We start from the raw sequence: 21227 nt of genomic DNA, 5'->3' as shown, positions 1-21227 counted from the left end.
TGGTAGAGGGCTAGCCTTGAGCTGAAGAGCTGAGGGACAGCGCCCAGGCCCAGAGTTCAAGCCCCACAACCAACAAAAAAAGAAAAGAAAAAAAGAAGGCTGTAGGATTCATGGTAAAATTTGAAGAGTATTCTTATATTTAATCCTACATTTCCCAGGGCATGTCTACATCTATGGATGGAAGTGTCTCCTGGGGTCAAGGGTAAAACAGGCTGGGGTGGGGTGGGAAATTGACAGAGGTAGGAAGGACAAATGGAGAGAGTGAATGAAGATGAATATGGATGAAGTACTTTATTTCCATTTATGAAGACAGAACAATGAAATCAGGGGAGGTTGGAGGTAATGAAGACTGATGGAAGAAATCAGTTTTATGGGGTACATTGTGTGTATATGGAAATGCTACAGTAAGCCCCTCTTGTAAACTAATATCTGATCATAAGAAATCTTTAAAGAAAAAGAAAAAAGTGATCAGTTCTCTTACTGTGAATAGAGTTCAAACCAGAAAACTCTCCTTTTGTGTTTGTGTTCTTCAGGTGCTGATATCCGTAACTTCAGCAATCCTGGCTACTCTGGCATCAGATTGGGAAGTGTAGTAGATGAACTACAGAGAACTAAGAAGCCTGTGGTGGCAGCTATTGAAGGCGTGGCTTTAGGAGGGGGACTGGAGCTGGCCTTGGGCTGTCACTATAGAGTTGCACATGCAGAGGTAACCACTGAGGTGCATGTAGGGTTGGTTTGGGGATTTTTCTTAGAGAAGTATTGTCATAAAGATCAATCAGAGGTGATAGTTTTAGTGGTAGTTTGCTGGCTAACAAGTCTCAGATATGTCCAGCACTGGTGCTAGGCTATGATATAATAGGGCAGAGCTTGTTCAGATGTAGAGGTTGGTAAGAAGACTGCTCTGAGCTCTGTCTCTGTATCTGTGTCTCTTTCTACCTCTCTCCTCTCCCCTCTCCAACACTGTTTCTTTCTCTCTCTTTCTCTCAGCTTGGGAATCACTTTTATGTCATGTGCCACTTGGATATTTCTAACACTACTCATGGGCCACACAAAACTATTAATATAAGCAGATCAGCTGTGAGCAGCCAGCAAGAAGCATGTGTGTTTGTCCTGGAATGTACCAAGTGCTTTGAGGGGCACTTATATGATGACACTTATATTAAGGAATGAATGCATTCTCACCCCCTCCCCCCTGCATAGATCTGGAATTTCTTCATGAGCCATTATTTTGTTTCTTTGGGGGGGGGTGATCCGGTCGTGGGACCAGAACTCTGGGCCTGGGCGCTGTCCCTCAGCTCTTCAGCTCAAGGCTAGCACTCTACCACTTGAGCCACAGCGCCACTTCCGGCTTTTTTCTTTTTGCTTATGTGGTGCTAGGAATTGAACCCAGGGCCTCATGCATGCAAGGCAAGTGCTCTACCACTGAGCCACCTTCCCAGCCCCATGAGCCACTATTTTCTTCTGGTCTTCTTAGACAACATCTTTCCATTAAGGTTTTCTTTTCTTTTGACATTGTTTTTTTTTGGGGGGGCGGGGTCCGGTCGTGGGGCCTGAACTCTGGGTCTGGGCGCTGTCCCTCAGCTCTTCAGCTCAAGGCTAGCACTCTACCACTTGAGTCACAGCGCCACTTCCGGGTTTTTTCTTTTTCTGCTTATGTGGTGCTGAGGAATCGAACCCAGGGCCTCAGGCATGCAAGGCAAGCGCTCTACCACTGAGCCAACTTCCCAGCCCTTGACATTGTTTTTTTAAAAAAACAATATTTGGGATTTTATTATATTTAGTTTATAGTGCTATGTGATTCTTTTTCTGCCAATTTCTTGTGTGTGTGTGTGTGTGTGTGTGTGTGTGTGTGTGTGTGTATGCGCGCATGCGCGCATGCACGTGTATACCAATGGGCATGTGTGAACTGGAATGTAGGTGCTAGTATTAGTGTTTGTACTCAGGACCTAGGTGCTGTTCCTGACCTTTTTTTGTTTAAAGCTAGTACTCTTCTGCTTGAGCCATACCTCTATTTCTGACTGTTTACTTGTTAGAGCTTAAGGACTTTCCTGGTTGGGCTCAATTCACAGATCTCAGCATACTGAGTGGCTAGGATTATAGGTATGAACCATTAAGGCCAGGCCCACCTCTGCCTTTTAATTTGACAGTTTAGCATACAAGTGTATTTGGTATATTTACAGAGATAGAAAAACTGAGTTCTTCCCTCTTACTGTTTGTTTTCTGTGTTGCGTATCTTCTTCCTCAGGTACTCCATTACTACTTCTATTTGTCTTAAGGAGATATATATTCTAGTGGACCCACTAATCCTCTTGTAGTCTTTTAATATATACATATATATTACACACACACACACACACACATATTTGCCTAGAGGTCATGACCTTGGTAATTGTGACCCATGTCTTAATTTATAAGAATATGGCTCTGGTGAATACAAGTTAATTTCAATAGTATATAAAAACTAGTCCTTTATATTTCTGTTTTCTGCCCCTTTAAGGAAACATTTATCAAATATAGTAGGTTTTTTTTAAGTCTTTAGTTATTTTTTCAGATAGTGGCTCACATTTAGGCACCATTGCCCTCGTATTACCGGAGTATACCACCACCACACACAGCTTATTTGTTGAGATGAGTTAGTCCCTGCAAAAGTGTTTTTTTTTTGCCAGTCCTGGAGCTTGAATTCAGGACCAGGGCACTGTCCCTGAGCCTCTTTTGTTCACAGCTAGCACTCTACCACTTGAACCACGGTGCCATTTTCTGCTTTTTCTGTTTATGTGGGGCTAGGGAATTGAAACCAGGGCTTCATGCATGTTAGACAAGCACTCTACCACTAAGCCACAGTCCTAATCTCTTCCTCTAATTTTTTGCCTTGGCTGCCTTGGAACTGCAGTCTCTCAGTCTCTACCTTCCAAGTTGAGATGACAGTCATGAGTCTCTGGGTTAGAACTTAGTGCCTAGGACATACTAGGGAGGGGGTTTACCACTTAAACCATATACCCAGCTCTTTTTGCTTTTGTTATTTTTTAAGAATGTGATCTTATATTTATGCCCAAGAGGCCTGAATCACCATCCTAGTTATACTCCTCATAAAAATGTGAGCCACCACAGAAAGGAACCTTACTTCATTGTTGGTGGGAATGTAAACTTGTTCAACCACTTTGGAAAGCAGTATGGAGGTTCCTCAAAAGACTTCACATAGAACTCCCCTATGACCCAGCAATCCCACTTTTGGGCATTTACCCAAATGTTTACAAACAAGACCACACTAAAGCTACCAGCACAACTATGTTTATTGCAGCATTATTTACCATAGCTAAGATATGGAACCAATCCAGATGCCCCTCAGTAGATGAATGGATCAAGAAAATGTGGTATATATACACAGTGGAATTCTATGCCTCCATCAGAAAGAATGACATTGCCCCATTTGTTAGGAAATGGAAAAACTTGGAAAAAATTATATTAAGTGAAGTAAGCCAGGCCCAAAGAAACATAGGTCCCATGGTTTCCCTTATTTGTAATATCTAGTATATGTATGAGTCCAGCGGAAAAGGTCAGATAATGTGATGTCAGGAAAATGAACCGTTAGATGTGTACTTTAATGTTTTTTTCTTTCATGCATGTGTTTCTAACGCATTTATAAGATTATCTCTTTGTTGCTTTGTATGTCCCTCCCCCACAGTATAACCCCTGCTTTCACTATATTTGATGTCAGTATAACTTGTGGAGGAGATGGGGAAAAACCAGTTGTTTAAGGATACAGGTGGACCTGTTGCAACAATGAGAAGTACAAGTTGTCATGTCCAAAACGAGCTTTACAACGTCGGTGCGGGGGGGGGGGGGGGAAGGGGAGGAAGGAGAAGGATTGGGATTGGGGGGGAGGGGGGAGGCTGGGAAGGGATGTGAAGGGTAAACAAAGGAGGAGGCAGCAATGCTTGGTAAGAAATGTACGCATTATCCTGCCCATGTAATTGTAACTCCTCTGTACAGCATGTTCACAAATAAAATTAAAAGAAAAAAAAGAAAAACAATCAGTAAAGACTTACATGCTACCAAAAAAAATGTGAGCCACCATAGCCATGATAATGAGCTATATGATTTTTCAGCATACAGATTAGGCAGGCTGTGTCTCCCTAATCCGAACACCCAAAATCCTAAATGCTCCAAAATCCAAATCTTCTGAAGGACACCACAAGTGGTGAAGCACACCTACTTCTGTGATGGGTCACATTTAAAAAGCAGGCATACTCAAACTCCTATATGAAATTACCTCTAGGCTATGGGTATAAAGCTGATATGGAGCATAAATGAATTGTCTTTAGGCTTGCATCCTTTCCCAGGATAATTTCATTGAGCGTGTACATTAAATAACATTAAATAAAAACCAAAACTCTAAAATTAGAATCATTTCTGAGCTCAAGCATTTCATATTAATGCTTCACCTATTCCATAATTTAATCATTTGCTTATCATTTAAATTTTTTGTAAAAGCTCATGTCAACACATGTATATCCTAAGTTCACTTTTCCTATGTCCCTTTCTCTATGACCTTCTACAGAGTGAGTGGAGATGTGCACAACTAGCAGCATATGTGTGCCTTTGGAGGAAAAACAATGGGAACAGGGGTGATTGATTGTTAGGAAAACTTTTGTAAAATAAGCTTCAAATACCCAAAGTATGTGCAAACTATTTGTATAACAGTCAGGGTACCTAGCTGCTACTGCTGCTATTCCTCCTCCTTTTCCCCCTCATCCTCTTCCTCCTTTTGGGACTGTAAATGGTGGGCAGAGCCTCATCCACTTTTCACTGGGCAGAGACGGCAGTGTGGTAAGGCCTCAAGGTCACGCTCCTATCTGGACTAAGGTTGCTGCCTAGGTTTTCATGTACACTTACATCTTTATTGTGACAAAATATACCTATGTAACGTGCCTCATTCTGTGGCATGCAGTTCTATTCACTGAAATGCATGCCCACAGTCAATTTTAAACAGCTGATCGTTCCAGAGGAATGTCAACTCCTTCAATGGGAACCTTCCATCCTCTTCTCCTCCAGTCCTAGACTACCAGGAGACCTTTTCCCTATCACCCGATTGGCCTGTTCCCAGTAATTTATTTAGATGGACCATATCATATGGGGTCTTCTGGGACTGCCTGCTTTCACTTAGCATGTTTTCTAGGTTCGTCCATAATGAATCATTATTCAGTTCATTGTTCCAGTCTATGGCTCTGTCTTTCATTCTAAGGATATACATAGTTTCTTTATCCTTTCGCCAGTTGATGGTCATTTGAGATTCTTCCTACTGTTTTGTACTGTTGCTGCACATGTGCTTTTGCTGGGTATATATTTTCCTTGTTCTCGGTTTATACTTGACCATAGCTTTGGTGGACGGTAGAGTAACCCACTCTGTGTTTACCCTTTGAAGGACTGCCAAGTCATTCTCCAAATTGTTTGCATTATTAAGCATTCCCACCAGCAATGTGGGAATGTGGGAATGCAATGTGTAAGGATTTTGTCTTCATATCCTCTCAAACACCTGTGATTGTCTCTTTAAAATACATATTTATTACAGTGCATTTGAAATTGTATCACAGGTAGTTTAAATTTGCATTCTCCTTTTTTCTTTTTTTTTTTTTGTCGGTCATGGGGCTTGAACTCTGGGCTTGGGCGCTGTCCCTCAGTTCTTCATCTCAAGGCGAGTGCTGTACCGCTTGAGCCATAGCACCACTTCCGGATTTCTAGTGGTTTATTGGAGATAAGAGTCTCACAGACTTTCCTGCCCGGACTGGCTTTGACCCATGATCCTCAGATCTCAGCCTCCTGAATAGCTAGGATTACAGGTGTGAGGCACCATGCATTCTTCTTTTATCTAATGATATTTCATGTGCTCATTGGTGATTCATACCCCATTTTTATAGAGACTTGTCTATTTAGATCCTTTGCCCATTTTTAATGATTAACATTTCATTGTTGAGTTGTAAAAGTTCTTTATGTACACCTGGTACAAGTCCTATATAAAACTTATAATCTGGGCTGGGAAAGTGGCTCAGTGGTAGAACGCTTGCCTTGCATGCATGAGGCCCTGGGTTCCATTCCCCAGCACCACATAAGCAAAAAGAAAAAAGCTGGAAGTGGTGCTATGGCTCAAGTGGTAGAGCGCTAGCCTTGAGCTGAAGAGCTGAGGGACAGCGCCCAGGCCCAGAGTTCAGGCCCCATGACTGGACCCCAACCCCCCCCAAAAAAAACAAACTTATAATCTGTCAATATTCTGCCCCATTTTCTGGGTTTCTTCTTCACTTTCTTGTGCTTTCTGGCTCCTGCAGTGACTTGAATAAGTTGTTTGTAAGTTCTAATTTTGTTGTCTGACACAGTCAAGTTAGACTAAAGAGAATCAAGTTGCCAGAAGCTGGGGATGTGTTTGAGAATGAACACTGAGCAAAGCCTTGATTATTCTGTTCATCAAAGAATAGGACATACACTGATGTGCGCTGTGGGAAGTCAGGCTGAGTTCAATGAAACATGTTCTGAGGTATAGGAGATCCTGGGAGGTGCTTGTCTTCACTGTGAACATGTGATCTCATTGTAATGGGCTTTCTACTTCAATGTCTGATAGACTGAGATTGGTTTCCCAGAAGTCACTCTGGGAGTCCTTCCTGCTGCAAGAGGAACCCAGCTTCTCCCCAGACTTATTGGACTTCCTGCTGCACTTGACTTGATAACCTCAGGTCAGTATACACTTTGGGCACATGTCTAGATCAATGTGAGGAAGGTCCCAGCACCTAGAAGCACCCTGGGTTGGCCCCTTCCTACTCACATAACAGTAGGGGTGCTTTAACTTCTTTCTTTTTAATTTTATTTTCTTGCCCATAAAATAGAAACAGTACCTTCTCTGAGCACTTTCCAGATTTCAAGTTTCAAGATCCCATATGCAAGCCTTTTTTAACACAAGTAAAAATCAGAACTTACTAAAATACTCACTTCCCAAGTATTAAGATATGAGCTATAGTGAGGCGAGGGTGGCTCATGCCTGTAATCCTAACTGTTCAGAAGTCTGAGTTCTGAGGATCTAGGTTCAAAGCCATGCCTGAAAGGAAAGTCCTTAAGACTCTTATTTCCAATTTCCCAATAAAACTTGAAGTGGAGTTATGACTCAAGTGGTAGAATGTGAGCCTTGAACAAAAAGCTTGGGGTCGTTCCCAGGTCCTGAGTTTGAGCCCTAGAACAGGCAATTAAAAAATGGTTACTAGCTACATACACACATCTTTTATTTTTGCTGGTCTCCCCCATTTATACTACATAATTTTGATTGTATTTTATATAATGTTACCTTAATTGATACTTTGCCAACTGTTTTAGTGTGGGGACTCTTTAAAATCAGCTGCAGTCTGTGGTGTACAGTGTTAGTACTACTTTTATTATCTGATTCTTGAAGAGATTCGTTCTATACAAAGTGCTTCTTTAGAGATTTACAGGCTAGAAGGAGAATTTATTACTTTCACCTCATGCTCAGAATTACAGAGGCAGGCACAATTCCTCCCATTTATCAGTAAGGAAATTGTGGTTCTGGCGCCAGGCCCCACAGTCACTGTGACCATGAAAATTGAACTGCCACTGGAATCCAAGTTTTCTGCCCATGTCTGCAGTGATCTTTCTCCTGCAGTAGTGCGAGTGGTCTTCTTCGTGTTAGTACTTCGAGATAGCCTTCCAGTGTCCAAGAGAAAGCAGTGCTCTGCTTCTATCTCACATTGTTCTTTGTGTTCTTTGCTTTTGTTTTAGGAAGGCATATTTTGGCAGGTGAAGCACTCAAGATGGGCATTGTGGATAAAGTGGTGAACTCAGATGTGCTTGAAGAAGCAATCCAATTTGCCCAGCAAATTGTTGGTAAGAAGCCAATAATAGATGTATCATAGTATTGGAAACAAGCTCAGGTTGCATTGGAATGTGGCGCTCCTTAAGTATCTTCTGCATTGTCCACGTGATAGAATGTGACAGATGGTAAAGAGGAATGTACTGTCATGATATGAACTCTATTATATATTGTATAATTTAGTGAAGAAAGCATCACTGCATATCTTGGGGTTGCCAATGGTATAACAAGTGTCAATGCAATCAAATTTTATAAATGTAGAGATTGAATGACTGTGTATGTTAGTCTATGCTTAAAACGTTTCCATAAAGGATTCATAGAAAATGAAATGGCTCTCAGGGTATGGTGCTGATCATCTAGCTGAAGCATTTGAAAGGAGGGGTTTTATAGCTTGTCATTCCATGCTTTGGAATTTTTACCCTATATGTATTTCTCAAGTTAGGAAATAGAGTTGAGGGCTGGGAATGTGGCTTAGTGGTAGAGTGCTTGCCTTGCATGCATGAAACTCTGGATTTGATTCCTTAGTACCACATAAACAGAAAAGGCTGGAAGTGGCACTGTGGCGCTCGCTTTGAGCAAAAAGAAGCACAAGGATAGGGCCCAAGACCTGAGTTCAAGCCCCAGGACTAGAAAAGAAAAAGAAAAAAAAAAAGAAGTAGGGTTGAAATAGAGGAGTGATCCCATTCTTTTCAGTAAGAATTCTTTTCAGTAAGAATCATCTTTTGCCTTTAGAAGTGTATTTCGCTTGTCTTATCAAAACTTGAATAAACTTCTGCCTTAAAATACCTTCCAGGCTTAAGACACAACTAATGTGAGAGGGCCAAGGAATTAAGTCATTTATTTAAAAGTTTGTTTAATCGTTGCTTAGTCTCAGTCCTTCCTGTTTTTCTGGAGAGCGAATACCGACCTACCCACCCTTGCCTTTTACTATATAGGTACTGCTGAGTCTTTTTTTATATATATAAAAAAAATGTTATACTCTGTTTAACTTTATTTGATGGCTTGGTAAAACACAAAAGATGGAGTCTGAGGCCGGGCGCTGGTGGCTCACGCCTGTGATTACTCAGGAGGCTGAGATCTGAGGATCGCGGTTCAAAGCCAGCCCGGGCAGGAGAGACCGTGAGACTCCTATCTCCAATAAACCACCAGAAAACCGGAAGTGGCGCTGTAGCTCAAGTGGTAGAGCGCTCGCCTTGGGCTGAAGAGCTGAGGGACAGCGCCCAAGCCCAGAGTTCAAGCCCCACAACCGACAAAAAAAAAAAAAAAAAGGAAGTCTGTGAATGTTTTTGTTAGACTGGCCTGTGGCCATAATCCTCCTGATCTCAGCCTCTCAGTATGTGTCACCTTAGTAGCTGAGGTGACAAGCATGCTCATCTGTTGGTTGAGAACAGGTATTGTGAACCATGTGACCAGGCTGACCTTGAACTGTGATCCCCTTGACCTCAGCCTCCTGAACAGCTAGGAGTATAGACAGGAGCCAGCACACCTATGTCCAATAAATCAGTCTTGAAACTTGCTGACTCTCACAAATAGTTTCTTCATACCAACTACAGCTAATTCCCACCCCAGACCTGGGAAGAACAATGGTTTTCTTTCTGTCTCTATTCATTTGCCTTTTCTGGGCATTTGATATATAAATGTCAGGTATTACATGCAGTCTTTTGCATTTGGCTTCTTTTAGACTGCATGCTTTGAGCTCCTGTATATTGCCACCTGTATCAATAGTTTAGTACTTTGTACGGATGAATAGTATTCTATGGTATGGTTATTCCATGTTTTCTTTATCCATTCAGCAGGTGGTAGACATCTGCATTGTTTCTGGTTTTGTTATCATGAGTAATGTTGCTCTGAATACCTGTATACATCTATTGTACAGATATTTTATTTCTCTTAGATTTCTAGAAGTGAAAATGCTAGTTTGAACATATTAAGTTCATGTTTATTTAAGAAACTACAGTTTCCCAAAGTGAAGTACTGTTTTCCATTCTCAGAAGTAATATAGGAGGTTTCTAGTTTCTCTAGTGCTTGGTATTTCTGTCTTCATTATAGCTTTTGAGTGGGGTTGTGTTTATTAGCTACAGTAACATAATGATTATTTCCAACATTTAGGTTTAAAAACCAAGCATTTGTCAATTTCTGCAGGTAAGGAGTGCAGGCGAGGTTAGCCAGTCCTCTGGTTTTAGGATTTCACACAAAGCTTCAATTGAGACTCATAGCCATTGACTGCAAGTGGGATCCTAAAGCTGCCTGGGGGAGGATCTGCTCCTGAGCTTCAAGGGGTTGGAGGAGGATTCAGTTCTTTAGGTGCTGGAGGACCAAGGGTCTCCGTTCTTTGATGGCTGTCTAAAGATTCTCTTTCAGTTCTTTGCCACTTGGACTTTACCACAGGGCAGCTCACAGCCTGACAGGGGGCTCCCATCAGATTGTGAATGGAAGAAAGGGTGAGAAAGAGAAGTCAGAATCTTTTTATAATCAAATCCAAGAAATAATACCTTAATACTTTGAGGCTTGTGGCACATTCATTCTGGCTTTCATTTGCCTTTCCATTATCATTAGTGATATTGAGGGTTTTAAAATGTACTTTGTAGCCATTTGTATAAAATACTGGCATACATTTTCCCCCTAGTACAGGGGAAATTACTTTCCCTTCCTTAACAGTGCTCTTGGAAGTGCAGAAAGTCTTTTAACTTTTCTGATTCCAAGTGGATTGGCCTTTTTCTCCAATGAACCATAACTATGGCATTGTATATAAGAAGATATTGCCTAACCCAAGGTCACAGATACAGTCCTCTGATTTGAATTCAGGGCCTGTCACTTTCTAGGCTGGCTCTCTCCCAATTGAGCCATGCCGCTAGCCCAGACTTTTGCTAGTTTTTTGTTGTTGTTGTTGGTCATGGGGCTTGAACTCTGAACCTGGGCGCTTTCTTTGAGCTCTTCAGCTCAAGGCTAGCAGTCTACCACTTGAGCCACAGCGCCACTTCTGGTTTTTCTGAGTGGTTTATTTAAGAGTCTCATGAATTTTTCCCACCTGGGCTGGCTTAAAACCATGATCCTCAGATCTCAGCCTCCTGAGTAGCTAGGATTACACGTGTAAGCCATCAGTGCCTGGTATGCTAGGTTTTTTTGGTTGTTGTTGTTTGTTTGTTTGTTTTTGTCAGTTGTGGGGCTTAAACTCTGGGCCTCGGCACTGTCCCTCAGCTATTCAGTTCAAGGCGAGCGCCCTACTGCTTGAGCCCAGCGCCACTTCCAGTTTTCTAGTGGTTTATTGGAGAAAAGAGTCTCACAGACTTTCCTGCCTCAGCTGTCTTTGAACTGCGATCCTCAGATCTCAGCCTCCTGAGTAGGTAGGATTACAGGCGTGAGCCACCAGCACCTGGCTGCTAGTTATTTTTGAGATAGGTTCTCTCAAATTTTTCAGCATAGGCTAGCTTCAAATTCCAATCCCTTTACTTTCAGACTTCCATGTAGCTAGGATTGTAAAGGATTGTAGGTTATGAGCCACCAGAGAGCACTGCTCTGCTGACGTTTTTGACATTTGAAAAATGTATTGATAGATCACCACATGCGAGGCCATTTCAATAACATGAATTTAGTCTTACAGTTGTGCGCTAGATGTTTGGTAGAGCCTTCATTGACACAAAACCTTTCTGTTGACTGATAGACTCTTTCTTGAATCTTCCATGGAGAACCTATTCTCTGCCTATTTGGTTGTTAGTAGAAGTGAGTACCTTGCATTGTGGAGTCTGCTTCGTGTTCTTGAGGTGTGGAATCTGAAGGTGGTTCCTGGCTTTAGAGGTCACCACACACCTTGGTTCTTGATTGTATCTGCCATGTTAAAAGCTATGCTGTTGCCAGAGGAGGATTCCTTCTTCTATTGTACCTATCTAGAGCTACTTGTTGGATCTCTGTTGTCACATTTGTGATTAGATTGGGCCACTCAGCTCATATAGGGTCATCTTCCTATCTCAAAGTATTTCATCTTAAACTCACCTACAAATTTCCTTTGTCACAGAAGTTTTATGTATTCATAGGTTCTGTGGTTAGGAAATAGACATTTAAAGGGTAACATACTTACTGTCACTAAAATATTTTTCCTACTCTGTGGATCTTCATTTCCTTTCCTTAACAGTGCTCTTGGATGTACAAAAGTCTTTTAACTTTTCTCTTTCCAAGTTTATTGTCTTCCAATGAACCATAACTATAGCATTGCATGTAAGAAGATATTGCCTAAACTAAGTTTACAGATACAGTCCTCTGTTTATTTCTAGAAATTTTATAGTTTTAGATATTTAATTGTTTTATGATCTATTTTGAATTAGTTATCATATATGGTGCTAGTTAAGGATCTAAAGTGTTGTTGTTTTTTATGGTCTGAGACTGGAACTGGAACTTGGTACCTGATATTTCCACTCATTGGGTAGCACTCTACAAAATGATCCATGCCTCCAACCCAGGATCTAATAATTTATATATGTATTTTTTTATTTATTTCATGTGGATGTTCAAATACAGCCTGACCCCATTTTCTCACAAGTCTCTTCTTTCTCTTATTGTCATGATATCCTGCTGTGTTGGAGATCAGTTAGCCATTGAAAAAATAATTTGAAAAATTATTGGAAGTACTGGAAAAATTTACTGTTAAAATTTTCTTCCACTGATGATGTTTGCTTACCTTTCTGTCAGTATGGCACTGTATTCCTTTCTAAGATGTTAAAAGTTTTTATTTCTCTTAGGAAAGAGTTAACACTATTTTGAATTAAAATATTAAGTTAAAAACTGCTTTCTTGCTGGGTGGCTCATGCCTATAATCCTAGCTACTCAGGAGGCTGAGATCTGAGGACCATAGTTCAAAGGCAGCCTGGATAGGAAAGGCCGTGAAACTCTTACCTCCAATAAACCACCAGAAAACTAGAAGTGGTGCTGTGGCTCAAGCAGTAGAGCGCTAGCCTAGAGCTCAACTGCAGAGGGACAGTACCCAGGTCCAGAGTTCAAGCCCCATGAACAACAAAACAACAACAACGAAAAAACTGCTTTACTTAATCTTCTTGACAGATTAATAGTTCATTGTTTATGAAATCCTTCTTAGCAATGTAATAAAATGAGAATTTGAATTTTATGCTTGAATTAGGAGAGTTAGATTGCTTTGACTTTGTTAATACTATCTTTCAGGTTAAGGTAAAAGATGTTCAAAATGTTGATAATAATTTTCTATTAAATATCTGCTACTTTAAATATCTTGGTATATTTAATTGGAACCATTTACTAGTTATTACTTATTACTATAATATAATCCATTCCCCTTAGTGCAAGTACCACTTGCAAAGTTCTGCTTTTTCTTTTCCCTTCCAGATAAACCTGTGGAACCACGCAGAATCTTGAACAAGACAGTTCCGAGCTTGCCCAACATGGACGCCATTTTCACTGAGGCCTTTGCCAAGATGCGGAAGCAGTACCCTGGCATTCTCGCTCCGGAGACCTGTGTCCATGCAGTGCAGGCCTCTGTGAAGTATCCCTATGAAGTGGGCATCAAGGAGGAAGAAAAGTTGTTTCAGTACCTTTTTCAGTCAGGGCAAGCTACAGCCCTGCAGTATGCTTTCTCTGCAGAAAGGAGTATAGATAAGGCATCAATCCCCTCTGTCACATCCTGGAAAACAGCTTCAGGGAGACCCATCTCTTCAGTTGGTGTTCTTGGTAAGTGCCTGGGAGTGTTCGTGGGACTCACCACGTTTTACATGTGTATGCTACCATTTGCTTGGGCCCGTCTGATGTGAGGTTCACCATATTTTCATCTGCCAATCCAAGTGCATTGATCATAAGCTGTCTTGGTTCTCTTAATTCTCACCCCTTACCATGAACTCTATTTGGTTTACATGGGAGGGCTAGAGATACTAAGCTTTTCCGCAATGAGCTAACCTTTAGTGGTGTGAGGGACAGTCCCTAAGTGCATATGACTCCTACTGGACTTGTTTTCAATCTTTCCTGCCATTTCCCTGAATGAGTCTCTCACCCCAGTGTTTTCCAACAGGGATTGTTATCTGGACCACATTTCAGGATGTAGGTTGTCACTCTTGTAGCTAGGTCGAAATGAATTCTGTGTTTTTGGTGACTTCGGAGCATGGTCAAGACCCAGGTCAAGACCACAATGATTATTTGATGCAGCCTTCTGCTGCTCCTGTGTACCCTTAAAAATGCTACAACATCTTTTTGATTACATTCAGTAAGCATTTTTTAAATTTTATTTTATTTTATTGTTGAATTCTGGGCCTGGGTGCTGTCCCTGAGCTCTCAAGGCTAGCCCTCTACCACTTGAGCTACAGTGCCACTTCTGGTTTTCTAGTGGTTAATTGGAGATAAGAGTCTCATGGACTTTCTTACCCTGGGCTAGCTTTGAACTGAGATCTTCAGGTCTCAGCCTCCTGAGTAGCTAGGATTACAGGCAGAGCCACCGGCACCCAGCTCTTTTTTTTTTTTTTTGTAAGTCATGGGGCTTGAACTCTGGGCCTGGACACTGTCCCTCAACTCTTCAGCTCAAGGCTAGCTCCCTACCACTTGAGCCACAGTGCCACTTCCAGGTTTTTTCTGCTTATGGATACTGAGGAATCGAACCCAGGGCCTCATGCATGTGAAGCAGGCACTCTATCACTGAGCCAACTTCTCAGCCCTGCATTTTTTTTAGTTATTTGAGACAATTTTTATTTGTAATATGAAGGAGAAAATACTAAGTTCCAACCAGGAAAATATAGCTAAAAGTCAATAAATATAGTAGGAAAAGTAAAATTTAGACATACAGAAAAATATCAGTGAAGAGTAATTTTAAGGAATATTCATTAAGGAGATCTCCATCATTTCATTTGCTGAACTTTGAGGTATTTAATCCATTACACTGATTTTCCTGGTGACATCTCTAACATTAGAAATCATACAAAGCCAGAAGAAAGAGTTAAGAGCAGTAGCATAAAGGCATAGAGATTTTATGGAGTAAGAGATTATACCTTGTTGGAATATGGGTCATTATTCAGTAAACATAAATATATATTACCTTTTCTTACTAAAATATTAGGGCAGGCAAGGATTACCTATTACAACACCTCTTACAACTCTTAGAACAATGCTTGGTAATTTAAAAAATAGTACTAACTCTTCTTAATATATAAAAGTTCCTTCTTCTGTTATTATAAATATATTTTTTAATATTTTTAAAAATACAGGATTATATTTATTCATGTTAAAAAAAAGTGAGTTCCAAAATAAGTTTCAATTGGCATAAAAGCAATATATTTGCTAGGTGATTTAAAATGTTATCCAAAACATAAAACTGAATATCTGAAATTCTCTCAAGTAACATTATTAAAATTAAGGCATTGATAGTCAGTTTTATGAGTTGAAAATTATATCTAAAATAAAGCCAAACCTCTAATATATACAGAACATCCATTTTCATAAAAGAGCCTGAGTGTAAATCAGTAATCTCTTGATCTTCAAGACTCCATTAGCATCTGTCAGTCTTGTTTAGGAATGCGTAGAGACCTGATTTTAGTAGTTGAACATCTTTAATGGTTGCAGTAGATTACATACCTCAGCTTTTCAGTGGGCATTTTAAAATGACTGTTAGCATTCATCCAGTGGTGATTTTTGAGTTCGCGGTACCACTGAGTCATTCTCTTCATTCCTAATCCACAGGTTTGGGAACAATGGGTCGAGGTATTACCAGTTGCTTTGTAATAGCCCAGATCCCTGTGATTGCTGTAGAATCAGACCAAAAGCAACTAGAAGCTGCAAAGAAGGCAATAGCTTCCATCTTGCAAAATCAAGCATCCACATTGCAGCAGAGTGGCAAAGCTTGGTCAGCACCAAAACTCACCTTCACTTCCTCTATAAAGGAGCTGGCTGGTGTGGATTTAGTCGTGGAGGCAGTATTTGAGGACATGAACCTGAAGAAGCAGGTCTTTGCGGAACTGTCAGCTGTGTGCAAGCCTGAAGCACTTCTGTGCACCAATACTTCAGTCCTGGATGTGGACGAGATTGCTTCTGCCACAGATCGTCCACAGTTGGTGATTGGCACCCACTTCTTTACACCAGCTCATATGATGAGGTTGTTGGAGGTTATTCCCAGTCGCTACTCTTCCTCTACCACTATTGCCACTGTTATGGATCTATCAAAAAAGATTAAGAAGATTGGGGTAGTTGTAGGCAACTGTTATGGTTTTGTTGGAAACAGAATGTTGGCTCCGTTTTTCGACCAGGCATATTTCTTGTTAGAAGATGGAAGTAAGCCAGAGGACATAGACGGAGTGCTAGAAGAGTTTGGTTTTAATATAGGGCCCTTTAAAATGGGTGACCTTGCGGGGTTGGATGTGGGCTGGAAAGTTCGCAAAGGACAAGGGCTCACTGGACCTGCATTGCCTCCAGGGACCCCTGCCCGCAAGAGGGGCAATGCAAGATACTGCCCAATTGCTGATATGCTGTGTGAATCAGGAAGATTTGGCCGGAAGACAGGCAAGGGCTGGTATCTCTATGACAAGCCACTAGGTAGGATTCGTAAACCTGATCCCTGGCTTTCCAAGTTTCTGTCTCAGTACAGAGAAACCTATCACATTGAGCCACGTGTGATTAGGCAGGATGAGATCCTTGAGCGCTGCTTGTATGTGCTGATCAATGAAGCCTTCCGTATCTTGGGAGAAGGCATGGCTGCCAGCCCAGAGCACATCGATGTTATCTACTTGCATGGGTATGGGTGGCCAAGGCACCGGGGTGGACCCATGTACTATGCTTCCACGGTGGGACTGCCCACAGTTCTAGAGAAGTTGCAGAAGTATCACAGGCAGAACCCTGATATTCCCCAGCTGGAGCCCAGCGACTACCTAAGAAAGCTGGCTGCCCAGGGAAACCCTCCTCTGAAAGAATGGCAAAGCTTAGCAGGGCCTCCCAGCAGCAAACTGTGATTGAGCCAGTGGTTTGCGCTCACATGCTGGCTTCCAGGAAAACTCAGTTTCAGTGAGATGAAATCTCAGGATCCAAAGTAAGAATGCTCTGAAATATGAAGATAATCAGCAATAATAATATAATCATTCATTAAAGCTCCTTTGGATTTCTTCCTGATGATTATGGTGGGTACAATGTGATGAAATGTGCTTCCTATCCTCTTAATGTGCTCATGTCAGATAACTTTAAGGACTAAACTCATGTGCATACAATAGCACATTATTTCATAAGAGAGCTTGAAGAAGAAGTACACTGGTGAATGGGAAAATGAATAATCAATTAATAGATGATCAATTTGACTAAGTTATAAAATCATTTTGACCCCTAGATCCTCAGGATAGAGAAGTCTTTGGAGCCACATTCATGCACACCCTCTGAGCACTCCTGACACAACCAGAGTCCACAGAGGCATTTGTCCAACATGAAAGCAGCAGTGTTGTGTCCAGTGGAGATGGCTGTCAGCAGCAGTCAGCAGTGAGGGTCTGCCTGAGGGCATGGAAGGCTGCCCAAAGACAGGTTGAAACCTGAAAAGGTGAAAGAGGAATTGGTGAGGCATTCAGAGACTTCAGGCCAAAGTGCAACTCAAGAGGAGCTTGACTGCCCGTGTGGCACACATCTTCTGTCTAAGGCCAAAGCATATGTGTGCAGTTGTGCTTCTGCTTGCTGGCTTCTTGGTAATAGTTCTTGCTCCATGTTCCCAGTCAGGGAATGTTCACCACCAGCCCTAGTCTTTATGGTCATTACTTTTCATTACCGGTCAAAGGGAAGGAATACAAAGTAGTATTCACTTTGTGTAGAAAGGGACTTAGAGAATGTCTAGTCTTCGAGGATTTCTAAATTCTGCGATGGAGTAGAGGTGCCTGTTTCTTGGTCATGACAAGCCTTGGTGAGTTGGTGTGTGGAAGTGCTTGAATCTTGAAACATCTGAGATGATTACAAAGCAGATACTGCAGAGTTTATGTCTTTTACTAAAAGTTTCTCTTTTGGATTTTTCCAATGTGATTAAAAGTTAGTGGACTGGTCAATAGGAAAACTTGCATCCTCAAATGTTAATAGCAGAATTACAGTAGTCTGAAATTGGAAACATCACAATTATGTATTAACTGATTAGTTGATAAATAATGAGTTATATCCACATAGTGGAAACTTATTTAGTCATGAAGTACTGCTGTACGCTATTTGATAATCCTAGAAAACATTATGTTAAGTGAAAGTATTCACTCAACACATATTTATAGCCCTTTATGTGAAATGTTCAGAGGAGATAAATCTGTAAGTAGCAAATGGTATATTTGTTACTACCTGGGACTAGAATTTTGTGGAAAAATTGAATTGAGAGTGACTGCTAAAGGGTATAGAATTTCTTTTGGGTTTTATGAAAATGTTCTGCTGTGGTTGTGGTCATGATTGTATACATAGCATATACAAATAAAACTCTTAATTTTGTATAATTTAAGGGGGTGAATTATTTGGTGTTTGAATTATATGTGAATAAAATTATTAGTAAAACATGAATGATGCTAATGTTGTTGTTGTCGTCTTTCATTTTCTTGGAAATAAACTTTTCATAATATTTTCACCTATAAATCCAAAGAAAGTGGTCAAAAGTTCTAGTAGAGGCTGGTATAGTGGGAGGTGCCTTTAATTGAAGCTATTTGGGAGGCTGAAAGAGCAGGTTAACCTGATTCTGGGAATTCCTAGCCAACCCAACAACAGAGCACGACCCACTCCCTTTTCAAACAAAATAGGCTTATTGAGAAATTTTGAATTTTTAGTAAATTTCCATCATAAGAAATACCTAAAACCAAAGAGTAAGTCCATGAATATATTGGAATTCAATATTTGAACTTTTGACCTATATACACTAGATTAAAAAATATTTTTATAAACTAAAAACATCATCGGGTGTTAGATGCTGATGGTTCAGGCCTGTAATCCTATTTACTAAGGAGGCTGAGATCTGATGAACGCAGTTCAAAGACAGCCCAGGCAGAAAAGTCCCTGTGAGACTCCTATCTGCAATTAGCCACTCAAAAACTGAAAGTGGGGCTGGCATGTGGCTTATTGTCAGATTGCTTGCCTAGCATGATGAAGCCCCAGGTTCAATTCCCCAGCACCACATAAACAGAAAAAGCCAGAAGTGGGGCTGTGGCTCAAGTGATAAGAGTGCTCGCCTTGAACTGAAGAGCTCAGGGACAGCTCCTGTGACTGTCTAAAACAAAACAAAAACCAAAAAACAAAGTGGTGCTGTGACGTAAGTGGTGGGGTGTGAGGCTTGAGCGGTAAGAGGCTCAGAGACAGTGCCCAGGCCCTGAGTTCAAGCCCCACAGCTGACAAAAAGAAAAAAAGAAAGCAAGAAGGAAGGAAAAAAAGAAGGAATGGAAAGAAAGAAAGAAGAAAGAAAAATCATTGGGTACCGCTGACTCAAGCCTTTAATTCTATCTACTCAAGAAGCTGAGATCTGAGGATCACTATTCGAAGCCAACCCAAGGTAGGAGAATTCATGAGACTCTTTATCTGTAACCACACACACAGCTGGAAGCAAAGCTTTGGCTTAAGTGATAGAGTGCTATCCTAGAACAAAATTATCTCAGGGACATCACCCAGGCCCTGTGTTTAAGCTGTAGAACTATCACTCAGAAAAATAAAAAAAAGTATGAATGAAACAGTTTGTACCAATGACTGTTAAATGGTCAAGCAGTCTATAAACAGCAGCTTGGTTACACCTGAAAAATTAGCTTTTCACACTTTCATAGACTCAGCAATTAAGAAACCCACACAAATGTAAGTAGTTTATTATTTACACAGCTTAAAACATCAACTCCCTGTATTACTAGTCACATGGCATGATAGTTAACAGTTAACAGAGGGACTAAGAGATGTCATAATGATGACAGAATGTGAGCCAGTGGCTCACGTGTATAATCCTAGCTACTCATGAGGCTGAGATCTGAGGATCATGATTTGAAGCTAACCTGGGCAGGAAAGTCTATAAGACTCATCTCCAGTTAACCATCAGAAAACCAGACATGGCACTGTGGCTCAAAATGGTAGAGCACTAGCCTTGAGACTAGCTTAGAGACAGCACCCAGGCTCTCTCAGTTCAAGCCACACAACTGACATAAAAAGGTAAAGGGCCAGCATTGAGTACAGTTGAGAATGAATGCTCCCTTAAATGGTGTCCCCTGAGCGTTTCACTTGCTTGCCCTTAGTCCCTGCTCTGTTGAAGTGCTATGTTAAACACAAGTAGTGAAGGCAGAAAGTTCTGTGTTCAACTGAAAATAGGGACATAGGTTAAGAAATGGCTTATAATAGACTCCTATAAGAAAATGCAGTAAGAAGACACAAAACTGTGCTGATCTCCCCCTCTACTCCAGTAAGACTCTCAGAGCTGTTTGTTGATATTTGCCTACTTTATAGTAGCAGTGTTCAAGCTCTAGGACAGCTAGTCAGAGGTGTTTCACTTACAGACTTCTATCTGAAGAGAGAGAATGTTAAAGTTACTGCTTCCTATTGGAAGTGAGGCTAGACTGGCTGTGCTGAGCCTGTGCAAACAAAACAGACTTGATCTTGCGGACTTTTGAGTCAAGGTTCAGTTCACAGATTAGCAGTTTTCAGAGGACATAAATAGAAAGTAGCTGATGATCCCATAAGGTGGTGTAAGTTGTTGGTACTGAGATATTGCTGATGGGTTGACCTTGACACCATGGCTTTGATCATTGAGTCATTTCTCCATGCTGTCTTGAATTGGTTCTGTCTGTGTAGTGCTAGTCATGAGAATTTATTATTTTTTTTAACTAATCCCAAGAGACAAGAAAATCTGCATAAAAATTTCTTAATGCCAGGTGCTGGTGGCTCACATCTGTAATCCTAGCTACTAAGGAGGCTGAGATCTGAGGATCACAGTTGAACCAGCCCGGGCAGGAAAGTCCATGAGACTCTTATCTCCAATTAACCACCAGAAAACTGGAAGTGGTGCTGTGGCTCAAGTGGTAGAGTGTTTGCCTTGAGTTGAAGAGCTGAAGGACAGCACCTAGGCCCAGAGTTCAAGACCCATGACTGACATAAATAAAAATAAAAATTCTTAATAACTGATCAAATTTATGAACGTCAGTTAAGAAAATTTTTACTTTTTTTCTTTTGAAACTGGTTCTCATTGTTTCTTTCTGGTTATCCTTTGCCTGTATAACCCAGGATAGCTTTGAACTCTTGGTCCTGCCTCAGTCAGAGTGCTGGGATTACAAGCATGTGCTACCCTGTCAGTCTTCTAGATTGCCATTGGATGAACTGTAGGGACCATGGGAAGCCCAAAACATTTAGAGTGAACTTTTGGGAGGAAGAGCTTGGTATTGTCTTTAGTCTCCAGCCAGGTCAAGTACAT

At 41.0% G+C, this 21227-nt stretch overlaps 1 protein-coding gene across 1 annotated transcript in view; it reads left to right on the top strand.

Annotated features, from left to right (window-relative positions):
* Window positions 1-18361, top strand: part of LOC105999705 (peroxisomal bifunctional enzyme-like) — a 43169-nt gene extending 24808 nt beyond the window's left edge. The window contains exons 3-7 of the mRNA XM_013034791.1: window positions 534-706; window positions 6611-6722; window positions 7774-7878; window positions 13214-13555; window positions 15545-18361. Coding sequence (XP_012890245.1) covers window positions 534-706; window positions 6611-6722; window positions 7774-7878; window positions 13214-13555; window positions 15545-16806 — 1994 coding nt within the window. The 3' untranslated portion in view covers window positions 16807-18361. The remainder of the gene's footprint in view (window positions 1-533; window positions 707-6610; window positions 6723-7773; window positions 7879-13213; window positions 13556-15544) is intronic.
* Window positions 18362-21227: the final 2866 nt, after the last annotated feature.

The sequence above is a fragment of the Dipodomys ordii genome, unplaced genomic scaffold, assembly GCF_000151885.1.
Source record: "Dipodomys ordii isolate 6190 unplaced genomic scaffold, Dord_2.0 Scaffold196, whole genome shotgun sequence".
Taxonomy (NCBI): domain Eukaryota; kingdom Metazoa; phylum Chordata; class Mammalia; order Rodentia; family Heteromyidae; genus Dipodomys; species Dipodomys ordii.
The sequence above is the reverse complement of the archived record's forward strand: the minus strand, read 5'-3'. Positions and strand labels throughout refer to the sequence as shown.